Source organism: Thalassophryne amazonica, chromosome 17 (assembly GCF_902500255.1).
Source record: "Thalassophryne amazonica chromosome 17, fThaAma1.1, whole genome shotgun sequence".
NCBI lineage: Eukaryota > Metazoa > Chordata > Actinopteri > Batrachoidiformes > Batrachoididae > Thalassophryne > Thalassophryne amazonica.
The window spans coordinates 63128930-63150510 of NC_047119.1; the positions used below are offsets into that span (position 1 = coordinate 63128930).

The 21581-nt window shown below is 43.3% G+C and overlaps 1 protein-coding gene across 3 annotated transcripts in view; it reads right to left on the reverse strand.

Annotated features, from left to right (window-relative positions):
• The window catches only part of chd1 (chromodomain helicase DNA binding protein 1), a 121447-nt gene that overhangs the window by 43123 nt on the left and 56743 nt on the right, over nt 1-21581 (reverse strand). For all 3 annotated transcript variants that reach the window (XM_034191476.1, XM_034191475.1, XM_034191474.1), the window contains exons 16-22: nt 17355-17507; nt 12558-12629; nt 12315-12464; nt 8158-8306; nt 3488-3584; nt 3318-3413; nt 2451-2627 (exon numbers count right to left, since the gene is read on the reverse strand). In XM_034191476.1, coding sequence (XP_034047367.1) covers nt 2451-2627; nt 3318-3413; nt 3488-3584; nt 8158-8306; nt 12315-12464; nt 12558-12629; nt 17355-17507 — 894 coding nt within the window. The remainder of the gene's footprint in view (nt 1-2450; nt 2628-3317; nt 3414-3487; nt 3585-8157; nt 8307-12314; nt 12465-12557; nt 12630-17354; nt 17508-21581) is intronic.

The following is a 21581-nucleotide window of genomic DNA, read 5'->3' on the forward strand; positions in this document are numbered from 1 at the left end:
CAGGAAGTTGGAATGAAAAGCTGGACTAATTTCTGATGAGATTTTTTTTTTTTCGCTGCACTGAGGGTGTACAGTCTTTTTGGTAGTACATGCACACATAAGCTCCGACCAGGTTGCGTGTGTGAGTGCACACAGGAGACGACTCTCCCGAGACATAATTTGGTTGAGTTAACTGACGCTGCTAATTCTTGTAAGACACACACACAACAAATGCACTGTGCTGCTTGGAGGCTGTGAACAGGAAAAAAGAATGAAAAGGTGGACTCATTTCTGACGCAATTTTTTTTTTCACTGCACTGAGGACGTACACCAGTGGTCTCCAAACTATTCCAGAAAGGGCAGAGAGGGTGCAGGTTTTCTTTGCAGCCACTGACTTCAGCAGGTGATTTCACCGATTAACATCACTTGGAGCAGGTGGGATGAGTTCATCCCACCTGCTCCAAGTTTGGAAACCACTGACGTACACAGTCGACTGACCCGGTTGCGTGTGTGTGTGCGCACGCGGGACAACGACACGATGATTTAATTGAGCTAACTGACGCTGCTAATTCTTGTAGCATACACACATACACACAAAATCCACTCTGCTATAAACTGTCTGGATGCATTAAGACCTGTTCACATGAAACACTGATGTGATTTTTGGCTGGACTGAGGAACTACACAATTTTTTGTTTTTTTTAATGGAAGTCGAAAGTCAGTGCACAGCATCACTTGACAACACATGATAATTTGGACTTTAGCAGCAGTGGAACACCAAAATGTAAGTCCCTTTTCTGTTGTTTATAAATTAATAAAATGTCAAAGGACAAGGATCTATTTTAGCCGTTATATAAAACAAATAATGAATTTTTTACATTCTTTAAATGGAACGAATATTTAACATACCATTCAACGAGGCGAAGCACAGTTGAATGGTATGTTCCAGCTTTTGCTTCATGAAATATTCGTACCATTAAACTTATAAACATTCATTATTTGTATAGAATACACCACAAAGACAAGATATTTAATGTTCAAACTGATAAACTTTATTGATTTTGTGCAAATATTTGTTCATTTTGAAATGGATGCCTGCAACACGTTTCAAAAAAGTTGGGACAGTGGTATGTTTACCACTGTTGTTACATCACCTTTCCTTCTAACAACACTCAATAAGCGTTTGGAAACTGAGGGCACTAATTGTTGAAGCTTTGTAGGTGGAATTCTTTCCCATTCTTGCTTGATGTACGACTTCAGTTGTTCAACTGTCCGGGGTCTCCGTTGTCGTATTTTGCACTTCATAATGTGCCACACATTTTCAATGGGCGACAGGTCTGGACTGCAGGCAAGCCAGTCTAGTACCTGCACTCTTTTACTATGAAGCTATGCTGTTGTAACACGTGCAGAATGTGGCTTGACACTGTCTTGCTGAAATAAGCAGGGACGTCCCTGAAAAAGATGTTGCTTGGATGGCAGCTTGTGTTGCTCCAAAACCTGGATGTACCTTTCAGCATTGATGGTGCCATCACAGATGTGTAAGTTGCCCATGCCATGGGCAGTAACATACCCTCATACCATCATAGATGCTGGCTTTTGTACTTTGCGGTGAGAACAATCTGGATGGTCCTTTTCCTCTTTTGTCCAGAGGACACAACGTCCATGATTTCCAAAATCAATTTGAAATGTGGACTCATCAGACCACAGCACACTTTTCCACTTTGCGTCTGTCCACCCAGAGAAGGCGACGGCGTTTCTGGATGTTGTTGATGTATGGCTTTCACTTTGCATGGTAGAGTTTTAACTTGCACTTGTAGATGTCGCGTCGAACTGTGTTAACTGACAATGGTTTTCTGAAGTGTTCCTGAGCCCACGCAGTAAGATCCTTTACACAATGATGTCTGTTTTTAATGCAGTGCCGCTTGAGGGATTGAAGGTCACGGGCATTCAATGTTGGTTTTCAGCCTTGCCACTTACGTGTAGAAAGTTCTCCAGATTCTCTGAATCTTCTGATTATGTTATGGACTGTAGATGATGGAATCCCTAAATTCCTTGCAACTGAACGTTGAGAAACATTGTTCTTAAACTGTTGTCTATTTTTTCATGGCGGTGTTTAGCCTTTTGGTCCTTTTATACCCAATCATTACACTCACCTGTTTCCAATTAACCTGTTCACCTGTGAAATGTTCCAAACAGGTGTTCTTTGAGTATTGTTGCCCCTGTCCCAGCTTTTTTGAAATGTGTTGCAGGCATCCTTTTCAAAATGGGCAAATGTTTGCACAAAAACAAAGTTTATCAGGATTTGCAAATCATTGTATTCTGTTTTTATTTACATTTCACACAATGCCCCAACTTCATTGGAATTGAGGTTGTATAATCCAATAATTCTGAGTTTAAGTAAAATTCCACAGAAAATGTTTTAGACTAAATACTCGACTTGAAACATTTCACTGGCGCATCCGTTTCTTTACCTGCTTTGCACAATTCCTCATGCGTGGCAACATGTAGATTTCCTCCAACTCTTTTTGTCTTTCCTCCTCTTCGATCCTCCTCCTTTGCTCCTCAGGAATGATGTTGTCCCAGCTCCGATGGCTGCGCTCAGAGTTGATTTCCATTTCCTCATCATCCATCATGGAGAAGTTGGCCACCTATGTAGGTCATGGAGGAAATAAAAGTAACACCGGCTTTGATGTCAAACAAGAAATCTGAATGGAGGGTAAAGACACATGACTGAACGAAAAAAAAAAAAACCAAACACTTTCACACATCTGCTGGCTTGACAAGTAATATATTCAGGGATATGGATGGAGGTGGCTCATACATTATACACATTAAGAAACACATACCCTGATATGGTATTAGAACGAAAATACGAGTAAAAGGTATGTCTTAATCAGAGAACAACAACAAAGTCTTAAAAACTTTAAAGGTCATATTTTTCATTTAACTTAAAGCAGACATGGTGATTCCTCGCATGTCTGAGAAGACACTGAATATACTCAATAATATCAAAGTTCCAATAACCAGTTAACAAAATTCAGCATACCAGCTTAAAACATTCACATCATGTTTAGATTACAAGAGGGTATCGATTGTAATAAAAGACAAAATACAGTTATGCTGGTCATCATTTCACTCCACAGGTGCACAATAACTCTTCATAGCATTACAGCCAGAATAAGGCGCCATCACGGCCGCCATAAGATTCCTACGCTCCCTGCCATTTGTTAACAAATATGCAAGAGTCAGAGATGGACATTTCAGTCACTTGATCCATGGAAATCTGTGAAATTCCCATGTGCCTATAGAATATGTGAGGATTTATTTATTTATTTTACCTTGAACTGAGACAGCAGCTCTTCTCCCACAGTGGAAGGTCCCGGATCATTCTCCCTGGTCTCAGCTCGTTTGAGGATCTCATCAATGTCCATTTCCTACAGAGCAGAACAAGCTACTGAAATACAAACTCACCAAATAATAATGATTATTGTCCAGAATAATGCCAAACCTGAGGCTCCTGTTCTTCACCCTCTGGCTCTTTGAAAAGCTCCTCAGCACCAAACTTCAAGATGGCAGACAGCTCCTCCTTATTAAATGGTGCTGAACTGCAGGAAAACAAAACAAAAACCAAACACTCATGATACCAAAATTTAACTGTATACATTCCAGGCTTGTCTAATGCTTCCAAAACCTGCCATATAAATAAAACCAAAACACAAACAGCCACAATCAGGAGAGAGTCAAGGCTATGCTAATTTATTTTCAACTGAATAAATTTTTCTGACAGATTTCCCTCCTGATGAAACTCCAGATGCGCACTGAGAATGGGGGTAGGGATGGGCCATAGCCTACCGTTACATATATATTTGTAGAAATTGTCTCCATGGCAGGTATGAATTTATCATGGTGGGATATAAACAATATACCATATTTTCCTGTCGGAGAGCCCAAGGCCGACCATCACTCCCCCCCCTTAAAGAAAGTTGGTTAACCATCCACGCAAAATTAAATTCAATTACAAGGAACACATTTAATGAATGAGAAAAAGACAAAAATGGACATAAACAGGTGAGTTATTTGTGATTTATTTTCTATTTGTGATTAAATCAGCCCCAAGCGTTCCAACGGTGAGTACGAGGTCTGTTAGAAAAGTAACGGACCTTTTTATTTTTTTCAAAAACTACATGGATTTGATTCATATGTTTTTACATCAGCCAAGCTTGAACCTTCGTGCGCATGCGTGAGTTTTTCCACGCCTGTCGGTTGATCGCCTGCCGCGCGGCTTTTCATGACAAAATCTCTTGTTAAAAGTGAAATCTGCCGGAAAATGGCTGATGTCCAGCTCTTGTGATAACCAGAGATATTGCTCACGACGGTCCCAGCTCCACACAGCGATCCGTTTAGAAATGATGTGGTGTTTTCTGCCTCTCGAAGGCGGCTCGGAGCGCCATTGTGGGGCGTCCTTAAAGCTGTAGTAACAGTCCTTATTCTCTGTGAAGCCCGTAAAATTTTCACCGAAAGCCAGATAAATTTTTCGAATAGTTTCCAGCTGCTTGTCTCTAACAATTTCTGAAAAAATTCTGATGGAAAAAAAGCCCAAATCATTCTGCCATTTCCTCGCAATGAAACGACGACGAGAGGGGTGGAGCAGTGCTCACTCAAAGCCTGCCCACAGGCGAATGACGCAACCGACAGGCGTGGAAAAACTCACGCATGTGCACAAGGGTCAAGCTTGGCTGATGTAAAAACATATGAATCAAATCCATATAGTTTTTGAAAAAAATAAAAAGGTACGATACTTTTCTCACAGACCTCGTACGTGAGTTGATGACGCCTTTTCATACGCCCAGCATGTGGAAAACTCCTGGAGAACGAGGTCAAGAAGTGAAACTTCAAAGCAAGCAAGGAAAAAAGTTAAGCTGACCATAAACTATATGATGATAGACAGTGATATTGCTGTGTCATAAATGTATAAATGTGATGAAGCGTTTTCAGAACCAGAGAATGTTGTGTGCACTCCTCTTTGCTCTGTGCAGCAAAGGAAAAGAGCACAGGAAATGCACACTGCACAGCAGTTCGCCCCGTCTGTGCTGTAGATGTCCAGAGTGTGAAAAAATATATATAGATCAGCCATAAGTTACACTGATCCAAATGTTACTTTGTGGTCAATAACATACAACTGATCTGCACGATGTGATTAATTGGTTTCTACATTTGATGAGTTGGTGCACTGTGCCATGCATGCATTTACTGTGCAATAATAAGAAAAAAAAACATTCATACTCCAGTTCTTTCATTCAGGCATTCATTCATAAATTTTCTGATGCTTATACGGGTCTGGGTCATGCTGGCAAAAGACCAAGCAGTTCATCCCACAGTTCCCTATCCTGACCTAAGTCATCTTCAGTTACTTTGGTTCTGAATGGCATATAGCTATTCTATAGTGTGTCAGTTACAAAATATCAAACCAATGTCTCATATCTCAGGCCAACAAATATTATCAATCAATCAATCATACAATCAATTTTTTTATATAGCGCCAAATCACAACAAACAGTTGCCCCAAGGCGCTTTATATTGTAAGGCAAGGCCATACAATAATTATGTAAAACCTCAACGGTCAAAACGACCCCCTGTGAGCAAGTACTTGGCTACAGTGGGAAGGAAAAACTCCCTTTTAACAGGAAGAAACCTCCAGCAGAACCAGGCTCAGGGAGGGGCAGTCTTCTGCTGGGACTGGTTGGGGCTGAGGGAGAGAACCAGGAAAAAGACATGCTGTGGAGGGGAGCAGAGATCGATCACTAATGATTAAATGCAGAGTGGTGCATACAGAGCAAAAAGAGAAAGAAACAGTGCATCATGGGAACCCCCCAGCAGTCTACGTCTATAGCAGCATAACTAAGGGATGGTTCAGGGTCACCTGATCCAGCCCTAACTATAAGCTTTAGCAAAAAGGAAAGTTTTAAGCCTAATCTTAAAAGTAGAGAGGGTGTCTGTCTCCCTGATCTGAATTGGGAGCTGGTTCCACAGGAGAGGAGCCTGAAAGCTGAAGGCTCTGCCTCCCATTCTACTCTTACAAACCCTAGGAACTACAAGTAAGCCTGCAGTCTGAGAGCGAAGCGCTCTATTGGGGTGATATGGTACTACGAGGTCCCTAAGATAAGATGGGACCTGATTATTCAAAACCTTATAAGTAAGAAGAAGAATTTTAAATTCTATTCTAGAATTAACAGGAAGCCAATGAAGAGAGGCCAATATGGGTGAGATATGCTCTCTCCTGCTAGTCCCCGTCAGTACTCTAGCTGCAGCATTTTGAATTAACTGAAGGCTTTTTAGGGAACTTTTAGGACAACCTGATAATAATGAATTACAATAGTCCAGCCTAGAGGAAATAAATGCATGAATTAGTTTTTCAGCATCACTCTGAGACAAGACCTTTCTGATTTTAGAGATATTGCGTAAATGCAAAAAAGCAGTCCTACATATTTGTTTAATAAGCGCTTTGAATGACATATCCTGATCAAAAATGACTCCAAGATTTCTCACAGTATTACTAGAGGTCAGGGTAATGCCATCCAGAGTAAGGATCTGGTTAGACACCATGTTTCTAAGATTTGTGGGGCCAAGTACAATAACTTCAGTTTTATCTGAGTTTAAAAGCAGGAAATTAGAGGTCATCCATGTCTTTATGTCTGTAAGACAATCCTGCAGTTTAGCTAATTGGTGTGTGTCCTCTGGCTTCATGGATAGATAAAGCTGGGTATCATCTGCGTAACAATGAAAATTTAAGCAATACCGTCTAATAATACTGCCTAAGGGAAGCATGTATAAAGTGAATAAAATTGGTCCTAGCACAGAACCTTGTGGAACTCCATAATTAACTTTAGTCTGTGAAGAAGATTCCCCATTTACATGAACAAATTGTAATCTATTAGACAAATATGATTCAAACCACCGCAGCACAGTGCCTTTAATACCTATGGCATGCTCTAATCTCTGTAATAAAATTTTATGGTCAACAGTATCAAAAGCAGCACTGAGGTCTAACAGAACAAGCACAGAGATGAGTCCACTGTCCGAGGCCATAAGAAGATCATTTGTAACCTTCACTAATGCTGTTTCTGTACTATGATGAATTCTAAAACCTGACTGAAACTCTTCAAATAGACCATTCCTCTGCAGATGATCAGTTAGCTGTTTTACAACTACCCTTTCAAGAATTTTTGAGAGAAAAGGAAGGTTGGAGATTGACCTATAATTAGCTAAGATAGCTGGGTCAAGTGATGGCTTTTTAAGTAATGGTTTAATTACTGCCACCTTAAAAGCCTGTGGTACATAGCCAACTAACAAAGATAGATTGATCATATTTAAGATCGAAGCATTAAATAATGGTAGGGCTTCCTTGAGCAGCCTGGTAGGAATGGGGTCTAATAAACATGTTGATGGTTTGGATGAAGTAACTAATGAAAATAACTCAGACAGAACAATCGGAGAGAAAGAGTCTAACCAAATACCGGCATCACTGAAAGCAGCCAAAGATAACGATACGTCTTTGGGATGGTTATGAGTAATTTTTTCTCTAATAGTTAAAATTTTGTTAGCAAAGAAAGTCATGAAGTCATTACTAGTTAAAGTTAATGGAATACTCAGCTCAATAGAGCTCTGACTCTTTGTCAGCCTGGCTACAGTGCTGAAAAGAAACCTGGGGTTCTTATTTTCTTCAATTAGTGATGAGTAGAAAGATGTCCTAGCTTTACGGAGGGCTTTTTTATAGAGCAACAGACTCTTTTTCCAGGCTAAGTGAAGATCTTCTAAATTAGTGAGACGCCATTTCCTCTCCAACTTACGGGTTATCTGCTTTAAGCTACGAGTTTGTGAGTTATACCACGGAGTCAGACACTTCTGATTTAAAGCTCTCTTTTTCAGAGGAGCTACAGCATCCAAAGTTGTCTTCAATGAGGATGTAAAACTATTGACGAGATACTCTATCTCCCTTACAGAGTTTAGGTAGCTACTCTGCACTGTGTTGGTATATGGCATTAGAGAACATAAAGGGAAGAATATCAATTTAACTTTTAACACAGATTTTTTTTTCCTCCTCACTGCGTATATTTCGCTAAAGGCCCCAATGCTGTTAAAAGGGAAGAGCAACTGAAACATGTAGTATGATTTGACTACCTGGAGGGGGCAGCGCCCGTGTGGAGGACAGTTTTCCCTGTGGTGTCCATCCTCTGAATGACGAGGTGGTCCAACACCATCTTCTTTTTCGCCCTCTCAATGATGTCTTCTTCCACTGACCCCTTAGTAACCAGACGGTAGATGTTCACCTGTCAGAGCACACATCGTTAGCTTACAGCAGTGCGAGTAAATAAAACTAACGGCAGCTGATGGTTTTAACTAATGCCAAAGGAAAAGTCAGCATGATGCAGGGTTTTAAATATGCTGGCACTGATGTCGTGGAAAACTGCAGCTGAATGTCAGTATTTGATAATGCTAACAATGACAGAATGCAGAACCCCACAGAACAATAAAAAACTCTGATATGGTTACTCAATCAAGAGCACACAACTATTTTAGTAATTTAATCTTATTAAGGAAAAATGCCTAAATTTGCTTGATTCAAGAGTCACTGAGAAATCTGCTCTAAAATTAAATTACTTCATTTGCAACCCCGATTCCAATGAAGTTGGGACGTTGTGTGAAATGTAAATAAAAACAGAATACAATGACTTGCAAATCCTCTTCAACCTATATTCACTTGAATACAATGTTAAAATATTTGCTCATTTTGAAATGGATGCCTGCAACACGTTTCAAAAAAGCTGGGACAGGGGCAACAAAAGACTGGGAAAGTTGATGAATGCTCAAAGAACACCTGTTTGGAACATTCCACAAGTGAACAGGTTAATTGGAAACAGGTGAGTGTCATGGCTGGGTATAAAAGGAGCATCCCCAAAAGTCTCAGCCGTTCACAAGCAAAGATGGGGCAAGAATCACCACTTTGTGAACAACTGCATGAAAAAAAAATAATCCAACAGTTTAAGAACAATGTTTCTCAACGTTCAATTGCAAGGAATTTAGGGATTCCATCATCTACAGTCCATAATATAATCAGAAGGTTCAGAGAATCTGGAGAACTTTCTACACGTACGCGGCAAGACTGAAAACCAACATTGGATGCCCGTGACCTTCAATCCCTCAGGTGGCATCAATGTGTAAAGGATCTTACCGCGTGGGCTCAGGAACACTTCAGAAAACCTTTGTCAGTTAACACAGTTCGTCGCTACATCTACAAGTGCAAGTTAAAACTCTACCATGCAAAGTGAAAGCCATACATCAACAACATCCAGAAATGTCGCCGCCTTCTCTGGGCCCGAGCTCATTTGAAATGGACAGACACAAAGTGGAAAAGTGTGCTGCGGTCTAATGAGTCCATATTTTATATTGTTTTTGGAAATCATAGACGTCGTGTCCTCCAGACAAAAGAGGAAAAAGGCCATCCAGATTGTTACCTTCACAAAGTTCAAAAGCCAGCGTCTATGATGGTATGGGGGTGTGTCAGTGCATGGACAACATCATCAATTCTGAAAGGTACATCCAGGACTTGGAGCAACACATGCTGCCATCCAAGCAACATCTTTTTCAGGGATGTCCCTGTTTATTTCAGCAATCTTTGGCAAGCCACAATCTGCACGTGTTACAACAGCGTGGCTTCATAGTAACAGAGTCTTCTTCTGGCATTTTTACATAAAACAAATGCAGTAACAACATCTATAAACCCAGAGAATATATTCACAACAGTTTTAGGCACAATATACAAAGAGTTTAATGCTGTTGTCCATGTGGACCCTGATCAGAGTGTCTCAAATGCATTTCTTCTGTCGTGAATGTACTGAGGTTACCCATAATGCACAGTATGTCCACACTAAAACCTTCATAATTAGTGCATTACTTTAAAACTAAAACATATATCTTATATTTACACTTTATAAAACTTCAGACGTGACGTTAATTTAAATAACTTGTCCGAAAATAGTTTGGTTAAATTTTTAACCATAAGTTAAAACTGCATGCCTCTGGATGACTTAGGTGATATTGCCAGCATATCAGTATGGGGTCAAAAGAAATGAGCTTTTTTTCTTTTCTGTGACCAGTTCTGCTTTGCCTGCAGAGGATAGAAGGGTTTCTTCTAGAACAAGCTCTCCTCTGTTTGCAGAGGATCTATTACAAAACATTTAACAGCTAGGTACTCAACTGATTTTAGACTTCATAAATGTTTGTAACTATTAGAGTAAAAAGCAAGTCCCTTCGGCTGCTCCTCGTTTTGTACTTGGGGTCGCAACAGCAAATCCAAGGTGGATCTGCATGTGGAATTGGCACAAATTTTACGCCGGATGCCCTTCCTGACGCAACTCCACATTACATGGAGAAATGTGGTAGGGGTGGAATTCGAACCGGGAACCTTCCGCAATGAAACCAAGTGCATTAACCACTTGGCCAGTACCCCTACAAATGTTTGTAACTATTAAGCTTAGTCTACCACATCTGCAAAAATATGTTAGCGGTCTAAAAATTATCGGACCAAAACTTATCGGAAGATAATTGGTCCGATGATGGTTTTCAAAGTTATCTGAAAAGATAATCCGATAATGAAAACATTATCTTCGATAATTAGCGGTTAGCAGAACTGTGCCAACCACTGACTGTATATACGAGGGCTGTCAATAAAGTAACGGTCCTTTTTATTTTTTTCAAAAACTATATGGATTTCATTCATATGTTTTTACGTCAGACATGCTTGAACCCTCGTGCGCATGCGTGAGTTTTTCCACGCCTGTCGGTGACGTCATTCGCCTGTGAGCACTCCTTGTGGGAGGAGTCGTCCAGCCCCTCGTCGGAATTCCTTTGTCTGATAAGTTGCTGAGAGACTGGCGCGTTGTTTGATCAAATTTTTTTCTAAACCTGTGAGACACATCGAAGTGGACAGAGAAGTTTCAGAAGAAGTCGGTTTCAGCATTTTATCCGGATATTCCACTGTTAAAGGAGATTTTTTTAATGAAAGACGTGCGGACGGGTCCGCGTGTCGGGACGCAGCCGCCGCGACGCTCCGCCACAGGAAAAACACCTCTGTTGAAAGCCTTAAGGACAAGTTGGAACATGTCCTGCCTGTTAAACAATTTCTCATATACTCACTCCACTGAAAGCCATCAAAAGCCGCCTGGATTTTACAAATGGTTATCAACACGGAGGTGTTTTTCCTGTGCCGTCGCACCGCGTCAGCTGCGTCCCGACACGCGGATCCGTCCGCACGTCTTTCATTAAAAAAATCTCCTTTAACAGTGGAATATCCGGATAAAATGCTGAAACCGACTTCTTCTGAAACTTCTCTGTTCTCTCACGACGTCCTGGATCAATAGAGCCTGAAATGTGGAGGTTTTCAGCTTGAACAGGCTGATGACACCGCCTGAGAGCGCTGCGCAACGTCTCGCACCGTGAAAAGTCCTTAAAGCGACAGAATCACCTCAAAATCTCTCATCAGCCGTTAAAATTTTCACTGAAAACCAGCTTAATTTTTCGAACCGTGTCCACTTCGATGTGTCTCACAGGTTTAGAAAAAATTTTGATCAAACAACGCGCCAGTCTCTCAGCAACTTCTCAGACAAAGGAATTCCGACGAGGGGCTGGATGACTCCTCCCACAAGGAGTGCTCACAGGCGAATGACGTCACCGACAGGCGTGGAAAAACTCACGCATGCGCACGAGGGTTCAAGCATGTCTGACGTAAAAACATATGAATGAAATCCATATAGTTTTTGAAAAAAATAAAAAGGACCGTTACTTTATTGACAGCCCTCGTATACAGTGAGGAAAATAAGTATTTGAACACTCTGCGATTTTGCAAGTTCTCCCACTTAGAAATCATGGATGGGTCTGAAATTTTCATTTTAGGTGCATGTCCACTCGGGCATGCCCCTCCCCCACCCCCAAAAAATCCGGAAATCAATCAATCAATCAACTTTTTTCTTATATAGCGCCAAATCACAACAAACAGTTGCCCCAAGGCGCTCGGAATCACAATGTATGATTTTTTAATAATTTATTTGTATGTTACTGCTGCAAATACATATTTCAAACCTGTGAAACTTGAACTAAAACTTTTTCTCAGAGGAAGAGGTGCAGAATGTGTTATCAGAAGACAAGAATTTAGTCATTTATCCTGTAAAAAAATACAAATTATTCTCCAGTCCAATCTTATGAAAACGTGAGGACTTGGCAGTTTACCCCCAATTTCACTGTCAATGAAATCTGTTTCGATTTTGGACGGCTGTTTATACCTGTCTCTTCTGTCCAATTCGATGCGCTCTGGCCTGTGCTTGTAGGTCATTCTGGGGGTTCCAATCCGAGTCAAAGATGACAACTGTATCCGCTGAAGCCAGGTTGATACCAAGACCTCCAGCACGGGTTGATAGCAAGAAACAGAAGTCCTGGAACAAAGAATTCACATACAGTGTACATTGTTCCAGTATGGACATAAACACAGCAGAAACTACACACACACATAAAAGCACAAAACGCACCTCTGAACCGTCGGCATTAAAATGATCCAATGCCTGCTTCCTCATCTCACCTTTGATGGAGCCATCTAACCGCTACAGAAATGAAAACACAACAAACATTTCACAGATAAATCTATATCATGCAAACAGAAATGTTTTATTTGTCATGGTTTGATGTTTAATCATATTGAGCACTTTGCATTTTTTCTTCTCAACGGGCTACACACAAATTATCACCAACAAATGTCAACTTTTCTTGGCACTGCACAGTAATATAATTAATATCCTGTTCTTACCACACCATTAGTTTAGCAACTAGTGTAACGATGCACAATAAATAGCAGCAATTTACACCACAGAGCTCATGATAAAATTCACATTTTTGTAATCCTTGATTGCTTATTAAACCTCCTACTGGAAACAGAAATAGAAACATGACTACAAGGGTTATTCAGAGTCCACCTCTCCGGGAACCATCACCTTATCATGGTAGAGACGTTTGTGTGCCCCTATGAACCTCAGAGCTGTGCTGTATGGAGCCTTCGTGCTTCTCGTAGGGTCTCCCATGCCAAATTGGTCTCAGGCAAGAGGCCAGACTAAGAATATTTCACAAAGACTCCATGGACAATCGAGGCAGGGGAAACGTGACCCAGCGCGGAGGAAGCCCAGGGCCCCCATCAGCGAGAAGCTAGTGACCAGGCTTGTCGCGGAGCCCGGTCGGGCTCAGCCAAAAAAGGCAACGTGGACTTTCCATTTCTGTCCTGTGGGCTCGTGACCCGCAGGGGGAACCGCTGAGGCCCGGTGCGCTGTCCCATGGGTGGCAGTGAAAGCCAAGGGCCACGACGGACCAGACCCATGTGGCAGAGGCTAGCTCTGGGGGCATAGAACATCACCTCATTGTGGGGGAAGGAGTCAGAGCTTGTGTGGGAGATAAAGTGTTACCAGTTACATCTGGTGGGCCTCGCTACCACGCACAGCCTTGGCTCCAGAACCACCTGCCTTGATAGGGGGTTGGACCTTATTCTTCTCTGGAGTTGTCCAGGGTGTGAGGCACTGGGCGAGTGTGGGGATCCTCACGAACCCGCAGCTGAGTGCCACTGCATTGAAGTTTACCCTGGTAGACGAGAGGGTCACCTCCCTGTGCCTTCAGATTACAGGAGGGAAGCTACTGTTTGTGCCTATGCATCAAATAGCAGTTCAGAGTATTCGGCCTTCTTGGAGTTCCTGACTGGAGTCATGCATGGGGTTCCAAGTGGAGGACTTCACTGTTCTGCTGAGAGACTTCAAAGCACAGGTGGGCAATGACAGAGACAACCAAAAACAGTTGCCTCTAGGGACTAGTGTCTACACATAAGTATCAATGGACCATATGCTAATGTACTAAATTCTGAAAGTTAGAAAAGGAAATCAGAAAAGCTATCTGGGACCTCAGAAAGCCCATCTGCAATTATTGCTTGATCTCCAAAATCAGTCTATGCAAGCGAAATTATGTTCAGTATGAGTGTGGAAATTAAATTCATGATAAGTAATTTATCCTAAACTTATGATCTGTTGTTTTTTCAAACTTATGGAAAAACAAATCTTGAGAAAAAAAATACAGTATGCGATAGTTAATAATTAAGAGCCTGTTCTTACATATTTATGAATACATTTTACCACATTGCAGTTGTTTTTTTTAATGAAAACTCAACTTATCATTCTTTTCAAGTTCTACACATGGTGATACCTTATTTACACCAGGATGTTAATAAAATCAATGCTGGCTATTCTCAGAATAAAGTATTTATATCCACAGTTTCAAATTGCATAAGTCAAATGGTGTCCACTTTATGGTCTTCTCAAAACATTCAAATTGCTGTTCTGGATGCTCAGAATGCATCTGAGCTTATCTAGAAACCGTTGGCTTCTGAGAGCCTAAAGCGGCCCCAAGACCCCCAGCCTATGGGCTCAGCCCTGCGGGCCTCGCACTTTGTCCTCCCCAATTTCTAGTTCTAAACTGCGCCCTTGCTCATAAGTGTACATGGTACCAGAGCCGAAGGACGATGATCGATTTTGTGATCGTATCAGCTGATCTGAGGCTGGATGTTCTGAACACTCAGGTGAAAAGAGGGGCAGTGCTGTCAACTGATCACCATCTGGTGGCGAGTTGGATCAGAGGGGTAGGGAGGAGTTTGGCGCAACCATGGAGAAGGACTTTCGGCTGGCACCAACGTGCATCTGGAGGACCGTGCGCCACCTCAGGAGAGGAAAAGGGGAACCATCCAAGCTGTACCCAGTAAAGATGGGACTCCACTGACCTCAACTGAGGAGGTAATTGGATGCTGGAAGGAACACTTCCAGGAACTCCTGCATCAGACTGGAGTGCCCTCTGTAGCAGAGGAAGAGCTGGAAGCTGATGGGGGATCAAGATCAATTTCCCTGGTGGAAGTTACTGAGTGACAGTCAAACAACTACCACTGAGTGTTAGTCAAACAACACTGCAGTGACAAGGCCCTGGGGGTTGATGAGATCCGTCCAGAAATGCTGAAGCCTCTGGATGTGGAGGGACTGGCTTGGATAAGACACCTCTTCAACATTATGTTGAGGTGTGGGACAGTGCCAAAGGAGTGGGAACCTGGGGTGGTGGTCCCATATTTTAAATAAAAGAGGACCACACAGTGTGTGCCAATTACAAGGGCATCACACTATTCAGCCTCCCTGGTAAAGTCTGCTCCACTGTGCTGGAAAGGAGGGTTCAGCCGATAGTCGAACGTCAGATTGAAGAGGTACAATTCAGGTTCCGTCCTGGCCATGGAACATCTAATCAGCTCTTCACTCTCACAAGGATCCTGGAAGGTGCCTAGAAGTATGCCCTTCCAGTCTACATGTGTTTTGTGGACTTGGAGAAGGCATATGATCGGGTACCCTGGGAGATGGTGTGGGAGGTGCTGCAGTAGTATGGAGTGAGGGGGTCCCTTCTCAAGGCCATCCAATCTCTGTACTCACAAAGCGAAAGCTGTGTTCGGGTTCACTGCAGCAAGCCTGACTCATTTCCAGTGGGAGCTGTCTTTCGCCAGGGTTGCGCCTTGTCACCAATCTTGTTTGTGATATTCATGAACAGGATACTGAGGCATAGTTGCGGGGAGGAGGGTCTTCAGTTTGGTGGGATCAGGGTCTCATCACTGCTTTTTGCAGATGATGTGATCCTGTTGGCTTCATTGGCCAGTGACCTCCAACACTAACTGAGTCAGTTTGCAGCAGAGTGTGAAGCGGCTAAGTTAAGGATCAGCACCACTAAATCTGAGGCCATGGTTCTTAGCAGGAAACGATGGATTGCCTACTTCAGGTAGGGAATGAGGTCTTGCCCTAAGTGAAGGAGTTCAAGTACCTTGGGGTCTTGTTCATGAGTGAGGGGCAATGGAGCGTGAGATTGGCCAGAGAACTGGCGTAGCATTCGCTCTACTGTACTATTGTGATGAAAAGGGAACTGAGCCAAAAGGCAAAGCTTTCAATCTACCCGCCAATCTTCGTTCCTACTCTCACCTATGGTCATGAGGGTTGTTGGGTCATGACCAAAAGAACTAGATTGTGGATACAAGTGGCTGAAATGGGTTTCTTCAGAATGGTGGCTGGTGTCTCCCTTAGAGGTAGGGTAAGAAGCTCAGTCATTCGTGAGGAGCTCGGAGTCGAGCCGCTGCTCCTCCGCATTGAAAGGAGCCAGATGAGGTGGTTCGGGCATCTGGTAAGGATGCCCCCTGGGCGCGTCCCTAGGGAGGTCCCAGAACTAGGTGGAGAGATTATATCTCCACAGTGGCCTGGGAAGGCCTCGGGATCTCCCAGTCAGAAGTGGTCAATGTGGCCCGGCAAAGGGAAGTTTGGGGTCCCCTACTGGAGCTGCTGCCCCAGCAACCCAATCCAGGATAAGCAATTGAAGATGAGTGATGAGAGTGATTCAGAGTCCAATCCTCATGTCTTACATGTCTGACAAAGACTCATGCAAATTAATACTTTATAACTGAGTGTCACCATAACATTTGGTTCTGTGACATTTGCTCAATTTTGTCCAAAACTGAACCACGTTATCACTGACAAACACACAACCCACCCGTCATATTTAATACTAGCTTACAAATGGTTGAGTTTAACAGTTATGACCTTGATCTTAACCTTTCACAGTAACCCAAGGTTAAAGGTCATGTGAACAATAGAGAGATGGCATATGACATAATATTAGTGTTTAATAGTAACTGCAGGGTTATCTTTAAGGAATTAGTTGAAATATCCTAAGTATCAAACATTCCAAGTTTAGTCCAAACGGGATCAAAACTCTCAAGAGTTTTGTTCACATGGACAGACAGGCACACTGGATCGAAAACAATACCCCACATACATGCACAATCATTGTGTACAGTTCAATTGTTTAAACTATGTTTATTGAAAGAATTTTGTTTTGAGAATAGTAACTTTTGAAACTTAGTTAATACTATGTTGTGAAAGTCCATCCTGACACACACTTTCCTACATGGCAGGTCAAACCAGAACTGCGACTGACAGACACATCAGCACACCTGCAGCAAAGAATGTGCCAACTGTCTCACAATTTACAGATAGTCATAGATAGATAGACAGTTCATGTAGTTTACCTCCGATACTACAACTTTTCTGCCCATCTTACCGATATTATTTCTGCTGTAAACAGCAACAGTCATATGGAGAATCATTTCAAGAGTCTGTGGGTATTTTGCTTGCAATTCTACATAAAACTGATCATGTGTGCCTAATAACTGGAGCAATTAAGTCATTCTGAGCAGCATCAGACACTGCAGTCATAGCGGTTACCTGGAAGAGAAACTGTCGGCTCCTCAAATATTCAGCCAGGATGTCCAGCATCCGGACCATCTGGGAGAAGATGAGAACTCTGTGGCCACGCTCCTTCAAGCGAATCAGAAGCTTGTCCAGTAAAACCAGTTTCCCACTGCTGCGGATCAGTTGCTGGAATAAGAAGAAAAACAACACTTTAATGATCCATCTTCAGCACATATGAAATATGAAAATATTTACACAATGAACAGCCATTTATCTGATTTTGCTTATTTTATATACAGAATAAAGTCTTTTCAAGAACATTTCCTGAGTGCTTGTCCTGTTTGGAATAGAAATACATACAAGGACTCATTCAAATATATAAACAATTTCATTGAGCAAATTAACAATTGTAGGGAAGAACACAAACCTGCAACCATTGTATTTTATTAAACTCCATCACAGTCCTCCATTGCTTTCAGAATTTGATCAATACTGTAGTCACACGACTGAATGAAAATGCTAAATTTATTGGAGTGGTCTACTGAAATGGGCGGATTAGGAAGTTTGTCATTTATTTTGTTAATGTAGCGCCAATTATTCACAAATATGTAAGAATCCAACTGCAAGGATCGAGTATTTAACAGACTCACTAAGCAGCACCCTCACCAGACAATCACATACAAAACAATTCATAGCAATTGTCATAGCAAAATTACTGCTGTTTGCAGACTAGACGATGACATGAAGCGATGTTATTTTTAAATGTAAACAACACAGACAATAATTCATTTAACTGAAGCACAATATTTGCATAAAGCCCTATTTAAAGTTAACTTTTTGTGGGGTAATTCTCCTTCATAACATCACACCAGTTATTCATCCTGACCCCATTTAAAACTGGTGACTCTGATGTAAATGAAAATATTAAGAAAAAGCTGCTGATCATGTGCTGATAGTCTATGATAGGACTCGTGGGATCAGGATGAATGCAATGAATTTAAATGGCTCAAAACACTCAGCTAGAGTTTTAACCAGGAAAAGAAAGCCCAGTTCTATTTCATTCCTCCTGACCGCCAGAGGGCGGTGCTTAAGCACCTGGATAACTACATGTGCGCAGCACAGAGGTCGAGAATATATACCAACAAAGTCACACCATTGAATGTGACCTGGGTGACATCACTGGTTGTCTTTATATACCAGACGCACCCAGCGCTCGCTTCTTTTCTACATTCTCGCATTCTTAGAGGTTGAGAACGCATTTAGCTGCGATTGCCGCTCTCGCTTGTAGCCTCGCAACCCACCTTCGGTTGGAGCTACGTGCACTGCACACGTCCTCCAGAGGCTGCGAGACACGGCTTCACCGTTTTTTGTATTCTTTGACGCCTGTCGTGAGTACACCTTCCTAAACACCGGGTGTGCGCCTTGCTGCTGCCCTGCTGGATATTTTCCTCTGTGCACATTAGCTGTGTTGTTTCGATGAAATCTGGCTATTTGTTTAGTTGTGTCGCTAACCACATTAACTACATGGTAGTGTGTGTATCAGAACCAGTATAGTGTACATTGTTGGGCTTGCCATGAGTGTTTTCCACTCCTTGAAGTACTTTGTCCGCACTGCCACCATTTGCTAAGTTTAACAGCTCTGCTAGCAGCTAGTGTTGTCGTCGTTGCTCTAAGTGACTTAGCACTTAGGCTGTGAGTTTTTTCGGCTGTGTGCATCGTGTTATTACTGTGGCTGTGAGTGTTTCACGCTCCGGGCCTTGTATTAGCTTTTACACTGTGAGTGTTTCAAGCTCCGTGCCTCGTGCCGAGTCTGCAGCTGGAGTGCTTCACCCTCCGTGCCTCGTGTCGAGTCTGCGGCTGTGAGTGCTTCACGCTCCGTGCCTCGTGTCGAGTCTGCGGCTGTGAGTGCTTCACGCTCCGTGCCTCATGTCGAGTCTGCGGCTGTGAGTGCTTCACGCTCCGTGCCTCATGTCAAGTCGACGGCTGTGAGTGCTTCACGCTCCGTGCCTCGTGTCAAGTCGACGGCTGTGAGTGCTTCACGCTCCGTGCCTCGTGTTACTATTTACACTGCGTGTGATTCACGCTTTGTCTTTCCATTTGTAACCATCAGGGCTTGCGTTAGCCATCTGCACGCAGTCCACAATGTTGACAGAGCCTTTGTTGCATGGCTGTAGTACCTGTTTGGCTCCCTTGAGCCCAGATGATGGACATATGTTTTGCCCCTCCTGTCTTGGGATCGGACACCTGAGGGAAGCCCTGACTGGCGATGCCTGCCTTAATTGTGCCAGCATGCCACTGGCAGAGAGAACTGCTAGACTTGTGGCATTGGAAAGTGGAATATCTAGTGCGACTTTGGCCTCCAGCCCCAGGAAGGACCCAAAGCGCCGTAAACGCCCACATGCAGGAGCCCCTTCTGCTAAGAAGGTTACTCATGACCATGCTTTGGCTGAAAAGGTTGAAACGTTGACTTCTGAGTTTGCTCAGATTAAGTCCTTGCTTCTGAATCTACAGGAATGCAGTGACAGTTCCTGCTGTCCCTAATGAGGCTGATCAGACCAATGTAGTTACTCAGCAGGAGGAAGATATCGTGTCTATTGCTGCAACTGATTCCTTGTACATGACAAGTGATATAAACTGTGTGGAGGATGAGGATGAGAGGAGTGGGCTTTTAGTGGGCTCTCATACCTCCGAGGCAGAGTCCATGCCGCAAACGGAACCTGGACTATCCTTTGTCAAGCAAGCTGTTCAGTTGGCTTTTTCAAAGTCACTCAGAAGCCTGAGTTCAACGTTCCAGTTTCACAACCATATATCGAGGAGCTCCACCGATGTTGGGCGGACCCCAAATCATTGACCCATCTATCACAGGACTGCAGAGCCCTTAGCTCTATGTGTGACTCAGCGCAGTATGGTCTGAACCGTATGCCCGCCGTTGACAGCATTATTGCGAACCTGGTTGTGGCTCCAGTTGATGCTGCTCGGCCGGATGCCCGCTGCCCACGCCCTCGGTGTAGGGTCACTGATGACCTCCTCACAAAAAGCTATGACATAGCTGCTCGCATCGGTCGCCTAGGAAACTCACTGTCCCATTTAGCCCTTGCCCTCTCAAAGTCTTTGAGGGAGGCAGAGGTTGATGATGCTACGCAAAGTCTTAGTGATGCCTCACTCCAAACCTTTGCTTATATGTCCAGAGAGCTTGGCAGACTGATGTCAACCCTTACCATCACTAGACGTCAGGTGTGGGTTGCTCAGTCCCCCCTATCCGAATCCTGCAGAGGCACACTCCGTTCGCTGCCGGTTCTTCCAGGCCAAGTATTTGGACCTGCGGCCCAACAAACTTTAGAGCGTGCTGTCGAGGCTAGTAAATCTCGGCAACAGTTTGTTGACCTACACCGGTCTTCCAGACCTCAGCCAGTCAGATGTGCTACAGCTTTTCACTCTACATCTAGGCTTCCGCCGACTCCCAGAGCTGCACGTGCTTTTGCAGTTGAGGGCCAGCTCTCCCAGCAGCCTGCCTTTCGTGAGCCTACGGGCAGACCCCCGAGAACTGAACGGTTTCGCAGAGCTTCAAGTAATCGCACCCAGAGGTCCTCAGGGATGCGAGGCAGAGGTGGTCGGGTCTGACTGCCAATGTTTGGCCCCCAGCCGTTTTTCACGAAATCAACTCAGCCACTGGGAGGCTCAAGTTCAAGACCCATGGGTCATTTCAACCTTGTTCGAAGGTTACAGAATTCAGTTCGGATGTCGTCCTCCAAAGTTCAATGGGGTGAGGATGACTGTTGTTTCCAACTCGGTGCAGTCTGCTGCCCTACAACGGGAGATTTTGGAACTCCTAGAGAAGGGGGCCATAGAGCCAGTTCACAGATCAGACCAGCTCAGGGGATTCTATTCAATTTACTTCCTTGTTCCAAAGAAGGATGGCGGCTTTCGTCCTATCCTCGATCTCTGACGTCTGAATCGTTATATCAAAGTGCTGCAGTTTCACATGCTCCGCACAGTAGACGTCCTTCAAACTATCAGACCAGGAGACTGGTTCACAAGTGTCGACTTAAAAGACGCCTATTTCCATGTGCCAGTGGCGCCTCATCACAGGCAGTTTCTCCGCTTTGCTTTCAAAGGTCAGGCATACCAGTTCAGGGTGCTTCCTTTCGGCCTCTCTTGCCCCTCGTACATTTACCAGATGTATGGCTGCAGCACTAGCCCCACTGCAAGCTCTTGGATTAAGAATCCTACCCTACTTAGACGATTGGCTTGTCTGCGCTC